The 17418-nt window shown below is 43.1% G+C and overlaps 1 protein-coding gene across 1 annotated transcript; it reads left to right on the plus strand.

Moving 5' to 3' along the window:
- The first annotated feature begins 6466 nt into the window (after positions 1–6466).
- On the plus strand, positions 6467–15673 carry LOC110963854 (serine/threonine-protein kinase H1-like). The gene is made up of 3 exons (XM_022212358.2): positions 6467–6723; positions 7462–8161; positions 15292–15673. The coding sequence occupies exons 1-3, from the start codon at positions 6467–6469 to the stop codon at positions 15541–15543; spliced, it is 1209 nt and encodes a 402-aa protein (XP_022068050.1). The 3' UTR covers positions 15544–15673.
- Positions 15674–17418: the final 1745 nt, after the last annotated feature.

A 17418-nucleotide genomic window follows, 5' to 3' on the forward strand; every position in this document is an offset into this window, starting at 1 on the left:
CAGAGTGGAATAACGTCAGCGAGGATCTTTAGGTTGAGCCGACGTACTCGCATGTGATCAAAGCGTCCGCATAATGAACATGACTAAACCATGGGCATTAAAATGCCATTCTGACTGCCTACACAGTGCAGAAACCTGGCTGCGAGGACTGGCTTCCGTTCAAACATGAGAGCATTAGCGATGGCGGGTGATAAAGTCTGACTCGTAGTCTGAGTCTCGAATTTATCCCAGAGCTGTTGGATGGCGCCGAGGTCAAGGCGAGTATTAGCATTTCTTCTAATCACAACTAAAGAAGTCTTATATTCATGAAAAAGCCACCACAGACTACATGAATGTGTCGTTTTTATCCTGAATATTACTTCAGGCGAGTTCACTGGGAGTGTTCTTTTCTTTTATTGTCAATCATCCCTGCTAGTTGGACTGCATGGTTGGTTGGTTGGTTTTTATTTCATTCATTGACAAACGAAAAAACAAATACAATACAAAAATTTTCAAACTTCTGAATGAAAGTGAGCAGAAAGAAGAATAAACTTATGCAATCTGCCCCTTTATAACAAACATTCAGTTACAATTAGCATTAAAAACAAGCAACAAACAAAATGACTGTAGAGTCTGAGAGGACTGCAGCCACTCACTCATATCAGAGTTTTCTCTCACAGCAAACACTGTGATACTCTTAATTCGTTTCTTTGTTTTTTAATAATATGCTGGTTTTAATTACATTTTAAAATCCTGCATGTGATTCAGATTCTTTTGATTCCTCGTCTAGATTGTCCCATAGATTGATTGCTCCTTCAACCCTAATGAGGATTAAATGGCGTATAGATAATGGATAGATGGATGGATTTCACTTTTGAGCTCCAACCAATCAAAACTTATCAACTTCCTACATCTCAGGCATGCTGGCGAGGTAGATTTCCTTTGCAAATTTCAGCGCGTTGTCGTTGATGTTGTGAATTTTGACGTTAAATTCGTTGTCGGGCTCCAGCTCAGCGTTAATGCTCCTGTCCAGGGTGTACATGGCTTTCTCTTCTCCGTCCAGCCTCTAGGTGGCGTGGATTCTCATCGATGAAATGAGGATTAAGTCGTGTATAGATCATGGATCCCTGCTAGTTGTTGCGTTAAGCGCTCACCAAAAATAGCCTCCATGCTGTCTGGCCCACCTAAAGCTTATATTTTTCAAAGTTCAAGTGTTCACTGAAACATTTTTCTTTCTTTCTTTCTTTTTAACCCAAACCAATTTTTCTTTTTAGATATTTTACTCTCAACCCTGCTCTTTTGCAACCTTTCACTCCGCTGTGCTTCTGAGCCTCTTAAATCCGTCGCTTTTACCTCGCTCCAGTCCACTCTCCACGCAGGTATCGCATCCCTCTGACTACAATAACAACAGTAATGAACTGACTGGCAAGTGGCAGCTGCGCTCTGACCACTCCTCTGGCCTAAACTGATTCACAGCAGCCCCTCATAATGGCTTTTACTCCCAAGGCCCCGGTGTTACCAATACCACACGCATGTTGCGGGTTCATTTATAACCGAGGACAGCCTTTTAGTAATCAGATAGTGGTTCGATAAACGCTGAACTGCTGACTCCCTTGAGGAAGGCTTCTGAAGGGCGATTTACCACCTCAGTGCTGATGTGATGTCTATCCTCTGCCGGCTGAGCGTGTCTGTCTGTTGGAGGGGTTTCTGTGCCTGCGTTATTTGTGTGTACAGTCCTCTGAGAAAGGCGATAGACAGTGTGTGACAGCAGAACAGACTGATAGGCCCAGAATCCCCTTTGGCTCCAACGGTGGGAAAAAAAAAAAACTGCAGCAGACAAGCAACTGATGATGCAGCCTGATTCTCTGTCAAGCGAAAACACAATTTGCACCTTTTGAAAAGACACAGCGATGTGTAATGGCATCTTTTGACATTTTCATATAAATAAACACTTCCCTCCCTCGTAACTGCCACTGGATATAACGCAATGATGACTAAAGCTGCACTCAGATCATGAAAGCTTTTCTATCTGCACAGTTTGCTGTGCAGCTGACTCTTAAACCTTAAACCAACTTTTCTACCTGCAGAAGGTACACTACCAGTCAAAAGTTTGGACACACCTTCTCAGTCAGTGTTTTTATTTTATTTTTACGACATTGTAGATACATGGAGATGGTTTGGGATGAGATGTCCTTCAAGAAAAACCATTTCAGGTGACTACCTCATGAACCTAACTAAGAGAATACCAAGAGTGAGAGAGTTTTTTCTTTACTTCATAATTCCATATGTTTTCGATCATAGTCTTGATGCCTTCAGTGAGAATCTACAATGCAAATAGTCATGAAAATAAAGAAGCCCCATTAAATGAGAAGGTCTGTCCAAACTTTTGACCGGTAATGTGTGTTTACTGCATTGTTAAGCCCGGTGTTGCATAGTGTCCCTGTCAAGCTGGAGAAAAGCGCAAACTTTCTCTGTTTTCTGCATTATGTTGTTTCCCCTGTCTCCGTTTGTCCATAATCTTCAGAGAACGGCACAGGAGAAAAGCAAATAACATGCAGCCTGCCCGGTCCGTTGTTTAAAAGAGCTAAACCTTGCGGAAAGCCGAAAACGACACAAAAACATGCACATATTTATTCAGACGAGGCAGCTGAGCAGAAGCAAGAAATCAAAAGCAGGGAAGGGACACCTTTTTTTTTCTATTTCCTTTTTTTCCCCTTACCACAAGTGTGCTGTACACTGGGTTTAAATTATTCCTTTTCACTGGAGCAGCACAGAAATAATGTGTTTCTATGAGGTTTGGTATAATGAGTTCATGTTTGTGAATAAATTGTGCAGCATGTTTATGTATTTAGGAAGATTTGCAGAGAGTGTTTCCAAAAGAAGGCTCATTTTATTTGTGGGTAGACACCCATAACACCTATACATTCTTTATGATGCTTGACACTTTTTAAGGCTGTTATGCACAAAATCCATCAATCCATTGTTTCACAATTCTCTGTCGCTAAACTCTGTAGGTGGTGCTTTGTCAGCGGTGCCTGCTACCGTTCTGTCTGCCTTTCACTTTCTTGTATTTATTTTAAAAAAAACATCTCACTTTTGCTGCATGGGGGGGGGGGGAATGCAGCATTTCCAGTGTGCCTGCAGGATTATTCCCACAAAAGACCTACCACTTGGCAAGTGCATACACATGAAGTTCGGTTTCCTTTTCAAAAGGCACCCAGCCTGTTGCATAACGTCTCCTGTGGCTTTGGAGGGAGCTAGCCAAAAAGTTGGAAAAAATAGACCCAGTGATGTCACCGGGATTTTACTGAAGGTTGTTGCTAGAGGTACGGACCCGTACCCGTAGCCTGTGGACTACGGATACGGCACTTGCCATTTGGCAGACAGATACACGAGATCTGGTCACGTGACTCCCGGTAGACGCTAGCGGTACGGACCCGTAGCATCGGTACTACAGGTACGGACCCTAAACCTGACCCTAACACTAACCCTAACCTTAACCCTTTAAGCTGCAGTCAATTCCAGCCATTTTCAGTACAAAAAATCGCTAATATTCTATTTTTAAATTTAAAAAATGACGAAAAATACAGGGAATATTGGACGCACATCGTGAGGTGCATTTCCTTGAAAACGACCGATTCGTGGATTTTATACCGACTTCAGGACATGTTTTGGACAAAATAGTTTACTAGCTTGTGTCGTCTGGATGTCCAAGGTTGGCTTATGGCCGTTTTTTGTGGAATATTTTCATCTGCGTGTAATAATGAACCCGGAAATGTGAGTCGCGCTGTGTGCGTTGAAGCCGTGTATAGAGAACAGATGGATGGATATTCGTTTTTGTCGGACAAATGTGTTTTTCTCACCCGCTGTGGTAATCACATCTGAAAGTGGTTTATACCGGCGGATTCATGAGAATCTAAGCTTTCCATCAGCGTATAGTGTTTGTATAATCGCGTTTGCAGCCGTCGGACATTCTTGAAATTCCTATGCAAATTAGTAAGTGTACCGCCGGCGGTACACTGAAGTTTTGCTTACCTTTCAACAGTTTGCAGTGGTTAGCAGCTTCTGATTCGCGAGACTTGCGTACGGGTCCGTATCTGTCTGGCAAATGGAAAGTGCCGTATCCGTAGCCATACGGGTCCGTATCTGTAGAAACTACCTTTACTGAATTGCACAATGGGAATCCAGTAAAGGATGCAGTGTTGTGGCACCAAAACCAAAGTATCTGCATGAATCTCAGATCATTTTAAACCTAAGAGCTGAACAGATGCACTTTGTGTTGCCAACACTTAACTTGTTAGAACTGAACTTACTTATTTACTTCTTTATTTGGGAGGGACAGTGTCCATTAAAGAGGGTATGTTTAGATAGCAATAGAAGTAAATATGCTGGATTATACAACAACAACAATGCTCATTTACATCCGTAGTGCTCAGACAGATACAGAGCAGTTACATCAAATACAATAAAAAGAAAAATAGATTAATAAAGCCAATGGACTGCATAATAAATTCAGGTAAACTTGATCTTTCCGGTATTTTTATTTGCTTGTCTGTGTGACGAAGTGTTGCAGAGAAAAAAATCATTTTGAATCAAATTTATTCATACTAGTTTCAACCCGCATACAGCCAATATTCTTTTATGAATTACTCGTGAACTTGTCATTGCATAGAAATTGTACGTTAATATCAATACAGCGATGTTTTAATGTCATAAGAAATGGCAGAACTGTAGCTTTGTAAATATGCAACATATATGCCTATTTTCACATTTTCACTCTCCTGCTTCTTACAAAGTCTTGAGATAGTCATTTCATAATGTAGGATTATTGAAGATCAAAATAAACAGCAGAACTCATCCTTTCTAGTGCTGTTTCACTGTGTGTCAAAGAGTTGTGAAATTAGAGCGAATTTCAACATTGGCTCACATTATGTCCCTCTATGGATGAAAAATACATACTGGATTTGGTTTCAGTTGCAGCTATTCAAAAGATGAGCAAAAGACGAGTTGGAGGACAATTATTTTTCTTTTTTGTTACCTTTGCATGTAAGCTACTGTATGTGAAGACTTCAATGAAATATATATTTAAGCACTAACTGCTTTTTTTCCTCATTTTTTTTATTGAATATCAGTCAGACTCCAAACAGTCTCCCCACCACAATTTGAAAAGAGAACTTTAATACCAGCATTTTCTGGTGAGATATACGAAACATTTCTTTTTCTGTGATTAAAAAAGCTCAGATAAAAATCTACTGGAAGACCTGAATAAAAAAATAACAGCATGTATGTGTAGCCCTTATAATGACCAAGATAAGAGCTTCACAGCACTGGTAGTGAAACTGCAAGGAAAATAGCCTGGGGCTCAAAGGGTTAAGTCAATACTGATGCATAGTCATACCAACGCATCGATTCTGCTCTGGTTAAAAGTGTTAAAAGTCAAGTAAAAGCCCACTACAATGTCAGGAAATAATGAGAATCCATCCTGTCTGTTCAAAATATCATTTTTAATCACGTCAGTTGCGTTAAAATTTTTCTTCTTTTGTTTTCAGTCCTGCTGTTCGACACGTTGACGACACGTGAGAATACCAACAAACCATGACACCGATTGGCTAAACGTTAGTCCTGCTGCAGTGTGCATTGGACTGGTTGCTTTTTCAGCTTCCCATAGCTCAATATGAGACCAACTTGGTTTAAATAGTCCAGGTATGACGGCCTTGAATGCGTTGGTTTTCACTTATCTTCTTTAAATCTGTCTTGGCCTTATGAAAGTGGAACGTCAAATTGCAGAAGTGTCCTTTTAATCTGAAAACAATCCCATAATTACACCTGTTAAATAAGTTTATCAGAGTAAAAAAATGTAAATAAATGTCGTCCCTCTTAATCTACTGAAGTTGAAATAAGTTAAAAGACATTTTTGATGCACTTTATCGATATTTAACTCCCTGTAGCAAGGATATTTTGCGTTTAAATACCTTCATATAGACCAGTGGTAGCAATTTTTAGTCCCAATGTCATTGTTTGGGGTTTTTTTGCTCTTTGAATATGTTTTGTAGCATGTAACTGGAGTTTTGATGAACTGATGAATGGACTAATCATTAATCCTGCCTCTGTGTGCATCAGACTGGTTGCATTTTCAACTTTCTAGCCATTTTTAGTCCCAATGTCACTGTTCAACATCAACTGAGATGTTTTTTACTCTTTAAACATGTTTGGTGGCATGTAACTGGAATGTTGACTTCCACACCTGCAACCACTGTGTCCATCTTCACTAGAAGGACTGACAATGACTTCAAACCAACTTCTGTTTGCATCACAAGTGAGTGTGAGTTCACACACCTGCCAACCTCCAACCTGCTGAGAAGGTGGAGCTTTGCTGTTGCTGTTTACATTTAATTCAAGCAAGCACCTGCCAGAAAGAAGCCATGTAGACTTATGCTCTTGCAGCAGATGCTGGATTTCTTTGGGAATGGATGTTTCCTCCTGAGTGATGGGCTGTGGGAACGGTAAGGTGCTGCCCGAGGCGTCCAAGAAGGGCTATGCAAGCGTGGTGCAATCGCTTGTGGTTTTTAGTAAAAAACAAGAAGACGATGAGCCAAAGAAGCACAAAGAGAAGCGAAGAGGTCCGTGGTTTTCTTCCACCGTCAACTGTCCTCAGCTAACATCAAACACCCAACAGCAATCCAGACGAGGACGGGACAAAGCCGCCAGCTATAAGGACAAGTTTGAGCCACGTGTCACTGCAAGGTAAATGATTCAAGAGCACATTTTAAAGAACATTTTTCAAGTGACAGCAGAAAGTAAAAAGATATGAGCTAGCTCCAAATAAAACTCTCCTCGAAAAGCTATTTCCAAGTAATCTCTAACAGGCACTTAAAACCTTTGACATTGTATATTTTTGCATTGAAATTGACTGTAAAGAGTGTTGGAATCGAAGCCAATAGCAACTGACAGCATAGCTTACACCCATTATTTTTTAAGGCCAGCATTTGGCAACAAGAATTTATTGCAGCACAACACAAGGTGAAATAGCTTAAGACTCTTTGCAATCCTCATGGGAGCCTTTTAATGGCACTAGCTTTCTTATTCTTTTCAGCATAGCTCCACCAACCTCCATGCAATAATAGCAGGCATTCATTTGAGAGGCCCGGGCCTTGTAGTACCTGAAGACTGCCTTCCTGCTCTTGTCAGATAAAAGCTTAGAAACAATTAAAGCAAGAAAACTGATGTCTTTTTTTAAAGGCAAGCACATCTCTCTCTCTACACATCTGATAAGTCACAGCTGGGGTAAAATACTGCCTTGTTCATTGGCAATCTAAATCAGAATCGCAGGAGTTTGTTTGATCGACTTTGCATGCCGCCGCAACAGATATCTCCCCATACATCACGGCTGCAGCTGCAGTGTGAGACAGTGAGTGCTCTGCAACAGTGTATCATTCGATGGTTATGCTGTAATGAGTCATCATTCCCCTTCTGCCCTGTCAGATATGACATCAAGGCGCTGATTGGTCGGGGAAGCTTCAGCCGTGTCGTGCGCGTGGAGCACAGAGCGACTCGGCAGCCCTTTGCCATAAAAATGATGGAGGTGGAGGCCCCGCAGGGACGTGAGGTGTGTGCGTCCGAGCTGGCCGTGCTGCGGCGGGTGAAGCACGCTAATGTGATTCAGATGATCGAGGTGTTCCAGTTTCCTCAGAGGGTCTACGTGGTGCTGGAGCTGGCGACCGGTGGGGAGCTGTTGGACCGGGTCGTCAGCAGGGGTCACTTCACGGAGCGAGACGCCACCCAGGCTCTACAGATGGTTCTGGCCGGGGTTGGATACCTGCACAGCCTCGGTATCACCCACAGAGACTTGAAACCCGAGAATCTTCTGTACTACCACCCTGGAGCCAGCTCCAGGCTCTTGGTGACTGACTTTGGATTGGCCACTTTTGGAGGCACAATCGCAGAGTCTGAGATTTCTCCAACTGGAGAAGGCCGGTCCTGGTCTTTGAGGACCACCTGTGGAACCCCTGAGTACATGGCCCCTGAGGTGTTGCTGAGGAAACCCTATACGTGTGCGGTGGACATGTGGGCTCTGGGGGTGATCGCCTACATCGTGCTGAGCGGATGCATGCCGTTTGAAGACGACAGCCGTACACGACTCTACAGGTCCATTGTGAGAGGAAAATACAGCTTCCATGGAAATGTAAGTTTGTTGGGCTTTTCATATGTAGACTGGCGTTTGGTTTGGTATTTCTTGGAGCAAATGATAGTTTTATAGACCAAGATAAATCAGTTCTCCTTGCAAATATATACACATTGGACAATTCTGAAAAACATCAGAAATTTAGTATTTAGGTCTTTCAATAATTTGTCTGAAATACATGATATTGTACCGCGTTCAAACAAACTTTGTCTATTTGCTAATGTGACACTTGGGCAGACAGTTTAGCAGGAGAGGCTGCAGGTCTTTTGCCAGTTGAATTAGGCCCCATCAACAAGAAGACAAAACGCTTAACAGTTTCAAAAACGATCGCCATAAAGACAAAGGCGTCTCAGAAAATGTGTGCGTCTACATGAACGCACTCGATAGCCATGAAAACGCTGTAAAACACATGCCAGACCTCTAGGGGCGCTGTAACGATATGACGGAAACACGCGCAAACAGAAGAAAAAACAGTGGGCATGCGCACTTGCGGCAAAAGTTGTAAACAGAGACCAAGCCGGGAAGCATGAGTGGGCTGTAATGTGTCCTCAGTAATTGTTTGTTCAACTCGGTGGTGATTGAGAAGAAGGAGATTTTGCTGCAACAGGGATAGTAGGGTCACTAGCTTCATCAGCACATTTGCTACACTGTACGCCGCCATTGTTGTTGTCATTGCCGCGTGTGGCGCATGCGTGTCAATGAAGACACGAAACTATGACGCAAGCGTATCTGAGAAGTAGCGGATAACCAGTAAACACGGAGCTGCGTATACGGCGTTTCAAAATCTCTCCACTCTGGAACCTGGTTTCAAAAATGATCGTTTACAGACCCCCAAAACGCCGTCTTTGTGTGGATGATACGCAGATTCGGCAAGAAACTTATGCGTTTAGACCTCGGTTTGTCTTCGTGTGGATGGGGCCTCAGTTTTTTGCTTCCAGCATTTTAAAAAAACAACAAAAAAAAATTTTTTTCTCAAATTTGACATAAGGCCTTTTCCCCACAGTGCACACTTATTTGGTTTTGTTGTATAATGCACATGATTTGCACTTATCTGGCACATTTTTTCAGGCATCGCTGCTACGTGTGCTTGCTGCAAAAGACTGATTCATAACTTCATCATTATGCCATAAGAACGACCAGAAATAGCTACATTATTCCATCATTGCCACCTCTAAGTAGAGAAAAATCAGCTGAGCGTACAGCAGTGCAGGTGCGGTGGCAGCCGGATTCTTTCCTCATTTTCATCTCCTCCTCTGCAGCACATGAATGGATGTGTGAAAGTTTGTTGTGGTGTCTCAAGTTTGCGCTTGGTTTGGCTCTTTGAGGAAGCTTCAAAATGGAGGGGGGGTGGGGGAGTGTGCCTTGCATGGTTTTTATTTTTTTTCATTTCTTCCTCCACTCTTTTCCGCCGTCGTACAACTGAAGTGAGTATTTTTAACAGCCTATTCTGTCAAGCTCGGTGGTGAGTTCGGGCTTGTTCTTTCACGCTGATTACACCCAAGGCGGGATTATTCACTGGGCTATAAGCCCGGCTCGATTCTCAGGGATGCAGCCTGACATTTTAGTCTGGCATACAAGAGGCTGCCTTACATAGGCCCTGGACTATTATCCCTGTGTTTACCGCTGCACTGACCACCAACTGAACAATAGTGTAAAAATCCTCCTGGAGTTTATGCGAGGGCTTACCGCACGTTTTTCATGGTGGCTTTTCGACACAGCTCAGATGTAGGCCACACTGGTGAAGAAAAACCCCTTTTGCATTCATGTGTGGCATGCTATGTTGCAACCCACTGAGATGCATCAATGTGCAAATTCATTTGGTAACACTATGAAGACATCATCGGTGGCTGAGCAGCAGGCCTTGATAGACGAGCCATCAATCACATTTCCATGTTGACAACACGCTCGTTCTCCGTCATGTGCATGTATCCACCCTCTCCAGCGGACTGACAGCACGGTTAAACACACTCCGCGATAATAATGTTGTAGTGCGTGATGAAGGTTGACAAGTATCCACGAAATGTGGACTTCTGCCACCGCGAGGGTTCTTCACGTCATTCACGAGGGTGCTTCTCTTTCAGATAAGAATAGTCTCAACAGCCTGAGCAATTCCCCTCACATATTAAACTTGACTTGAAGAGTTTCATTCGAAATGAGCCGTCTGCCGATTGAAATAAGTGACCCCCAAAAATGAGCACATTGCCCTTCATAGAAAGGAGAGTAATTATAACATGACTGACTGGATCCTCTGTGCTGTAGTTAAATGTCAGAAACTGCACAAATGAATCACAGGCAGTGCTGGAGAAAAGCTTGGAAGGCTCATTTGCATGAAAAAACCAATAAGCAGCGTCTTTTCATCTCAGGATGCTCCATGTAAAAGTGATTGGATGTCAATACACACAGTAGGAAAAGCACAGATGATGCTAATAACATGAAGGATAACTCTTTATTTATTCAAAAGTCTCAGTCAGCCAGGATAGTAAAACCAATGCCACCATTATTAACTGAATTTTTTCCATCCAATGTTACATGTCAGCGAGAAAAGGCCTGAAAATAAAGATAATTTGATGGCACATGCAGTCAGCGCGCCAAGACAGGCTTTACAATGATGATGAAACTAAAGCTGAACTGGGTCAGTGCCACAGACTGATGAGGTCCGTCCTGGTTATAAAATGAGAAACTCCCCATTACAGGAGTGACAGACGTTGACAAATGCAGTAGCATCCACTGTATAGAGGTTAAGTTACGACTACTGATGAAACTGCACAACCAGAATGACCTTAAGGTGGCAAAGAAGCAGCAAATTTATGCAATTCAACACAATAAATGACCAGAAGCAGGGACGGTTCCCACAACTTTATGAACATTACCTTTAAGTTTTAATTAAGTTTTAAAGAAGACATATAATCTAATGTTCAAAGGACATTTTGAGGATAATTATCATTTCAAATAATGTTCCTATGAGGTTGAAAGTGAGCTAAGGCACAACGTTTTAAGGATATTTATCATTTTAAATGGCGTACCAATCAAGTTTTAAGTCAACTAAAATAGAACATTTTAAGGATATTTGTGTAATTCTTCGATAAATGAAAAACTGCAGAACTTTCTTCATAAATTCCACATGTTGCTGTGGTTTCCTATCAACCTCAGCAATGCTTTTCACAGTATTTATCAGCTTGTTAAGATGTGACCTGTTGACCTTTAGATAATAGCGTTTCTGTGTTTCAGTTTCCTGCACCGCATTGACTCGTCTTTTCAACATGCTGCACTGCTTTGTCCCTTGCTGTTTAAATAGATCTGAGAAATTCAATCTCCATTCCACCAATTTAAATGTGATGCACACATTCCACTTTCCTCCAATCACATCAACAAGGCTGCCAAGGCTGCTGGCTCTTGCTTCTGCCATTTTGGACTCTTGCAGATGCCGATCCTCGCTGACCGACCCTGTGTTTATGTCGGAGTAGCAGCTCATTATGTTAACTAGGATAACTTCATTAACACCACAAACCTGGCTGGTACGTACGTGGATTTTCAACTTTATTTATGTCCAAAAACCATTTTTGGCGCACCCAAAGAGGTTTTAATCAGGGCTAGAGGAAAATCACCAGTGTTGAAGTGATTTTTGTTCGTCCAAATGGTCAGAAATGACAGGAAAATGCAGAGACTTCAATCAAATAAGATAGCACAGGATGATCATAAGGACTGATCGTCCTCCAGAAGCACATTTTGAACCCAAAAGAAATCTGAAAAACTAAGGGGCTTCTGTATATTTTCGTGCATAAACTAGATAAAGAAGGAAGAGATCATGGACAAGTTCACAGATTCTGTTATAGCTTGTGGACGTGGAAATGGCTATAATGCCATGCATGCTGTCAGACTTTACAAGTACACAGTTACTGACAGGAGAGGAGTGAATTATTCATTTACATTCTAAAAGCCTCTCTGTAGCCAGGTCAAATGTGAGTCAACAGACTTCTATAGATCCATACGTAAGACCTCTTTCGGTCAACAGATTGCACCGTTGTGTAATATGTGCATTTGTTATGCATCAATGGGAGAACGCAGACTGTCTTCATTTATAAATATGTATTCAACAATGTGGTGTAACTTCAGGTACAGAGTCGTCTTCTGCACTATGCAAATGAATACACAAGGGCTGCCGGTGCAAACGCTCCTCCAAAAAGCAACTTTTAGTGTTTGTTGAATCTGAATGGGGGCCATCCTATGTGAGAGAAGAGTGTGGGTGGGCTGTGGGGGGTTTCTGCACGATGATGGAGGTGAGACTGGCTCGGAAACGGCTTCCGGTTCCTTCCCGCGAACCGGCGTCCCTACCCTCCACTCCCCCCATCTTCCACACAAACAACATATGCACACGCTCATGCCGTACATTCCCTCCTCTACAGGTGCGATATCCACCTTTTGCCAGAGGAGCTGTAGCAGCGGAGTCACACTGTTGTGTTTACGCAACAGTAGGGCGAGGGGTGGGGGAATCGAAAAAGACGAGCAGGGCAGCAGGGTGTAGCTTCCAGGGCTTTTCACACCTTATCAGTCAGTCTTCTGCAGGCAGGCCGGATCATTTCCCCCGCACGTAATCAGGACATCTCATCTGTGTGTGAATGCACGGGCGCATTTTCTGTGAGCGGGGCTTTTTTTTTTTTTTTGTATGTAAAGCACAAGTCAGTGCATTGTCCGGGCAGCCTGGTAACCTCCTCTGCATTTCTGCTGTTGTGTTAGTGAATCTCCTCACCCAGCCCCAAACATCTACATCTCAAACGTGGGTTGATGGTTTAGCCCAGTCTGCCCCCTAGTGCGGAACACGTGAACAAACCCAGCCTCGCTTTTCTCCCCGGCCACAGTGATATTACACATGACAGCCCAATCTTTCCAAGCATCCGTGTATTGATGTTTTGATTACCGTGGGTTTTTTTTTAAAGCTGAAACTTTCACCTGTATTAGCGACAGGGCCACCTCCCCTATTTGTGCTCATTATGATGAGGCATATTTAAACTTGGCTCCGTCGCTCGGGAGACGCTGCCAGGTCAATCAGGTGGTGGGTGAATTTGCGAGGCGGAGACACTCGCGCAGAGCCAGTTCATTACTCAAAAGTGCATTATCCCCCTGATCACATTAATCCAGCCTTCTAGCGTTTTCTTCATTTGTTGCAATTACGGCTTTGTCAGGTAAAGATGTGACTCGCCGCAAACACAGTCAGTGCTGCTTCTGGTTCGCTCTAACAAGATGTTTCTCAATAAGCCGAGCCCTGTAGGTTTCTCCACTGCTTCTGCCCCTTGTGCACTCCACTTTCTCTCCCCTCTCTTTCCTGCTTTTCCCTCCTCTTTGGCTAGCTCTCCGCTCAGCAGTGATGTATAACACCGGCTCTCGCCCCCTTTCCTCCAAACGCAATAAAGCCTTTGTGTATTTTGACGTGAAAAATGTTCAAAATAAGGGGGAGAGATAAACTTCCTGGAGGTGGCTCGGTTCCAGGAAAGCAACTCAGTTATGTCTCTTCTTCTTTAGGTGTGCTGGAGGAAGGAAGGGAAAACTTTTGATACCCCTCAGCAGTGGCATCAAAGACTTTTGCTGCATAATTCCAACTGAGTAAAAGCATCTCAAACCCCCCCCCCCTCCCCACCATCCCCACACACACACACACACACACACACACACACACACACACACACACACACACACACACACACACACACACACACACACACACACCGTCTTTCCAGATCAAGGACAAAAGGCGCCTGCTCGCCATCAAATGCTGCGTGATACTAAAGGGGCATTGCCTAAAAATCACCACCAGGAGAAGAAAGCCGTGGGAGCTCAATCAAACAGTGTCACTCTGCCTGCTTCTCAGGTGTGAAATAACAACACAATGAGAAGAAAGTTTGAGTGAGAAGCTTCTTTTTTTCCCCTCTTCTTTTTCTTTTTTATGACTGTTCGGCTGGCAGCACCCTCCGCTGTGTCTCTGCACACGCTGCTCTTCTTCTTCTACTTCTTCTTCTCCTCCAGTCAGTTACACTACGAGAATAAGCAAGTCCCTGCTTCTTTGAATTCCTCTCACCGGCAACAGTCTCGCGATTGTCAATTTCATGCCTGATTAATTGTCATTACTCCGTGAGAAACAAAAAGAAAAAAGAAAAAAGGAGTTAGAAATGCGTTTCAGGATTAAAATGGAGAGCGAGACCTCCCTAAAGAGCGAGATTTAGTCTGTGCGAGGAGGTTGAGCGGAGAATGAGAGTTTTTTCGCACACAGAGATTTCACTGTATTTAACTTTTTCTGCTCCCCAGTCAAACGAGGGAAAGAAATACTTGAGCTAATTGGTGGTGACTGAGTGATTAAGAAAGCAGTCTTAGCATTAAGCTTATTAACAGGAAGGAAGCCTTTTGCTTTGCCGATGAAGGTTACTGTCTCGACCATCTTTTAATCTGACGCCACATCAATCTAGCCCCACATCTGCATCAGTAATATTTTATTTAAAATTAGATGGGAGCACCAAAGGTCATCGATTTCCTGAGGCGGCCCTCCACAATGTTGTCTCCGTGACAAAGAACCAAAGCGGCGATGAATAATTGAATGATTCTGAATTATGATAATGATTCTGATGTCTTCTTCTCCCACCGGAAAGATGGCATGGCAGATTTCAAAAGGATCCTTGAATGTCAGCTCGGGTCATGGCAAGGGGAACGACTTGCTATTTGAATTTTGAAGGGGGGAAGAAAAAAAGAAAGAGCCAAAGGATCCCAATGAAGCTCATCTCTTTTGTTGGGAAGCTAATGCAGGCTAAGAATAAACATGCACCCAAATCCCACACATGCGACAGAGCCGCTCTACCTCCCAGTATTCATTCAGCCCAGACTGCTGCTTCTCTTTGCCCAGTGACATTTAGCTTTCCTTTGAGTTTAGTTCTGCTTGTTAGGCCTGCAGAGCACAGGGATCATAGTTTTATTGCTTTGTTCGAATGAAATCTTGCATCCCGCCTTTGAAGAGGCTTTGAATCTGTGCAGGCGCCTCGTCCAGATGCTGCTTAGAGCGCCGCGGGTTTCCAGAGTGTCTTTATGTGAACTGACTTCGTCTTGGTGTCATGTGCTTTTGTATTCATTCTGCCTCTTCTATCCCACAGCCTTGGCCCTCGGTGTCCGCCTTGGCGAAGGACTTCATTGCGCGCCTGCTGCTGTCGGACCCGGCCACCCGCCTCACCGCCGACCAGGCCGTCCGACACCCCTGGGTGGTCACCATGGCGGCCGGCTCCTCCATGACGAACCTCCATCGATCTATTTCCCAGAACCTCCTTCAGCGGGCGTCACGCAGCTCCTCCCGGTGCCTGAGTGGCGCCGCGAGCTCCAAGAGAAGCCAGCATCAGCAGCTGGAATGAGTCCGACAAGCTAAAGCCAGAAGGCATCGGGAGAACTAAAGCATCAGATTAATGACGGAGAGATGGAACCAGGTGCTCCATCCCGGCGTGTATTGCAATTACAATCCTCCAAGCACCAAACATGGAGCCCAAATGCTCTCACCAAGAAAGTTTTCTGGATTTCAGTCAGGCTTTTTTCTACCGGTGTAATAACCCAGGTTCCCCTAAAGGCTGGTTTCCATCTTCCACTAGTTTCTTGTGGGTGAAAATCCTTCACTTTTGAGGTCCGGGGCCAATCTGGAGACAGAGCTGTCCACCTCCACAAAATCTCTCGCCCCTGGTTATTCACACAGCTCAGGCTAATGGGTTCAAGGCCTCATTTAGATCATTATGAGTCACTGCATTACCTGCCTGTGAAGAGGCTCATTCTAGAAATCTGAGAAATTCATCATTTGAGGAATAGGAGCTAATCTTAGCCGGGGTGATGTAAAAGTAGAAAAAAAAATCCCTCTTTCGCTGTGATCTTTTTCCTTTTTTTCTTTCTTTAACTTTTTAAATCGAACTCACCGCCACAAAGCAGCATGAAAACAGTAAACCCTTTACTGTTTTCGTACTTGGAGTGTGACAGCGCTCTTGTCTTCGCTCTTTGTTGTTACTCCTCCTACCGGAGCACCCACAGTCCTGTGTAACCACCGAAAGCACAATCCAGATATTTGTTGACAGGCCTCTATCAAGTTAAAATGAAGCTGCGGGCATAAAGAGCTCGCTCCGTCTCTCCTCTTCCCCCGAACATTATGTAAGCTGTAAACAACGGCATTTCTGGTGAGAAGTTTGAAAGTAAAATCGTACGTGACAGGTGGGGGAAAAGCTGTGAGAGTGGATTAAAATGCAAGTAGGATGGAAAACAGAATTACCAGTGAAACCCAGCCTTATTCAGCAACATCAAACATTGTCTGTTGTGGATTTTTTGCCATTTTGTTGTGTCATTTGTGACTTTGCATAGACTACTTGGACACAAAGTGAGCTGAAACACACAAGGATAATCAGCATCAGGATGGAAGACGGGTTACTGGTGGTATTTTGACATCTAAGAACATAATAAATTTGCTTTTGAAATCAATTTAGGAATAACTTTCATCTATGTGTGTGTTTTGTTTTCATATGAAAACACAGTTTTTTAACAACCATTCAAGTCCAAGATGGGAAAAGACATTTAGCTTCTCATTTAATGAGTTAAATCAGTCAACAAAGCATGTTTTAGGGCAGCTAATGCCTTTAATACCAATACTCAATTCCATACGCAGCAAAATGCAGTTCTAAGGGGTGCCATGGTGATCTGAGGGTTGAAGCCATGACTCTGAATTGGAATTTCTAAGATATGTGCTCAGTAATATTATCAATTCTTAAAAATGTGTCAAATATATTATCTAATATTACAACTAAACAATATAACATAACAGCATCATTTTTGCAGCTTTTTCTCATTGTCAAGTCCACCTGTGAGACTTTTTTTTTTTTGGAGATTTCTGCCCTATTTTTGCAGCTTTGTAGAAAATATGTTAACTCAAGGCCAACTTACTGCAATTTTTATCCCATGCTTTCAACCATTTCTCATAGCTTTCATGGGCAGAATACTCAAAAATGCAGTTTGAGCTCAAGAAATACCAGTTTTACAAATATCAGCATTTCAAATCTTGCTTTTTTTCTCAAGCTTTCTGGTTTCTTGGTAAACAACCATCTTTGAAAGCAATGCAAAGTGGCCGAAAGCTCCAGGAAATGCAAGTAAATGGGCCTTGATTTACATTTTTTCACCTTAATTAATGTTAATTTGCTGTAATTTACAGTCCTGTTGGTTCACACTAAAGACAAACACCTAACTCCGTTCTAATGGATACA

The sequence above is a fragment of the Acanthochromis polyacanthus genome, chromosome 20 (genome assembly GCF_021347895.1).
Source record: "Acanthochromis polyacanthus isolate Apoly-LR-REF ecotype Palm Island chromosome 20, KAUST_Apoly_ChrSc, whole genome shotgun sequence".
NCBI classification, from domain to species: Eukaryota; Metazoa; Chordata; class Actinopteri; family Pomacentridae; genus Acanthochromis; species Acanthochromis polyacanthus.

What these genes read in the sequence shown, in the direction of transcription:
- LOC110963854 (XM_022212358.2), top strand. Translation starts at nt 6,467, where the DNA reads ATGGGCTGTGGGAACGGTAAGGTGCTGCCCGAGGCGTCCAAGAAGGGC. An exon ending in GAGCCACGTGTCACTGCAAG is followed by an intron (nt 6,724 to 7,461) that starts GTAAATGATTCA and finishes CTGCCCTGTCAG; the next exon opens with ATATGACATCAAGGCGCTGA. An exon ending in AATACAGCTTCCATGGAAAT is followed by an intron (nt 8,162 to 15,291) that starts GTAAGTTTGTTG and finishes TCTATCCCACAG; the next exon opens with CCTTGGCCCTCGGTGTCCGC.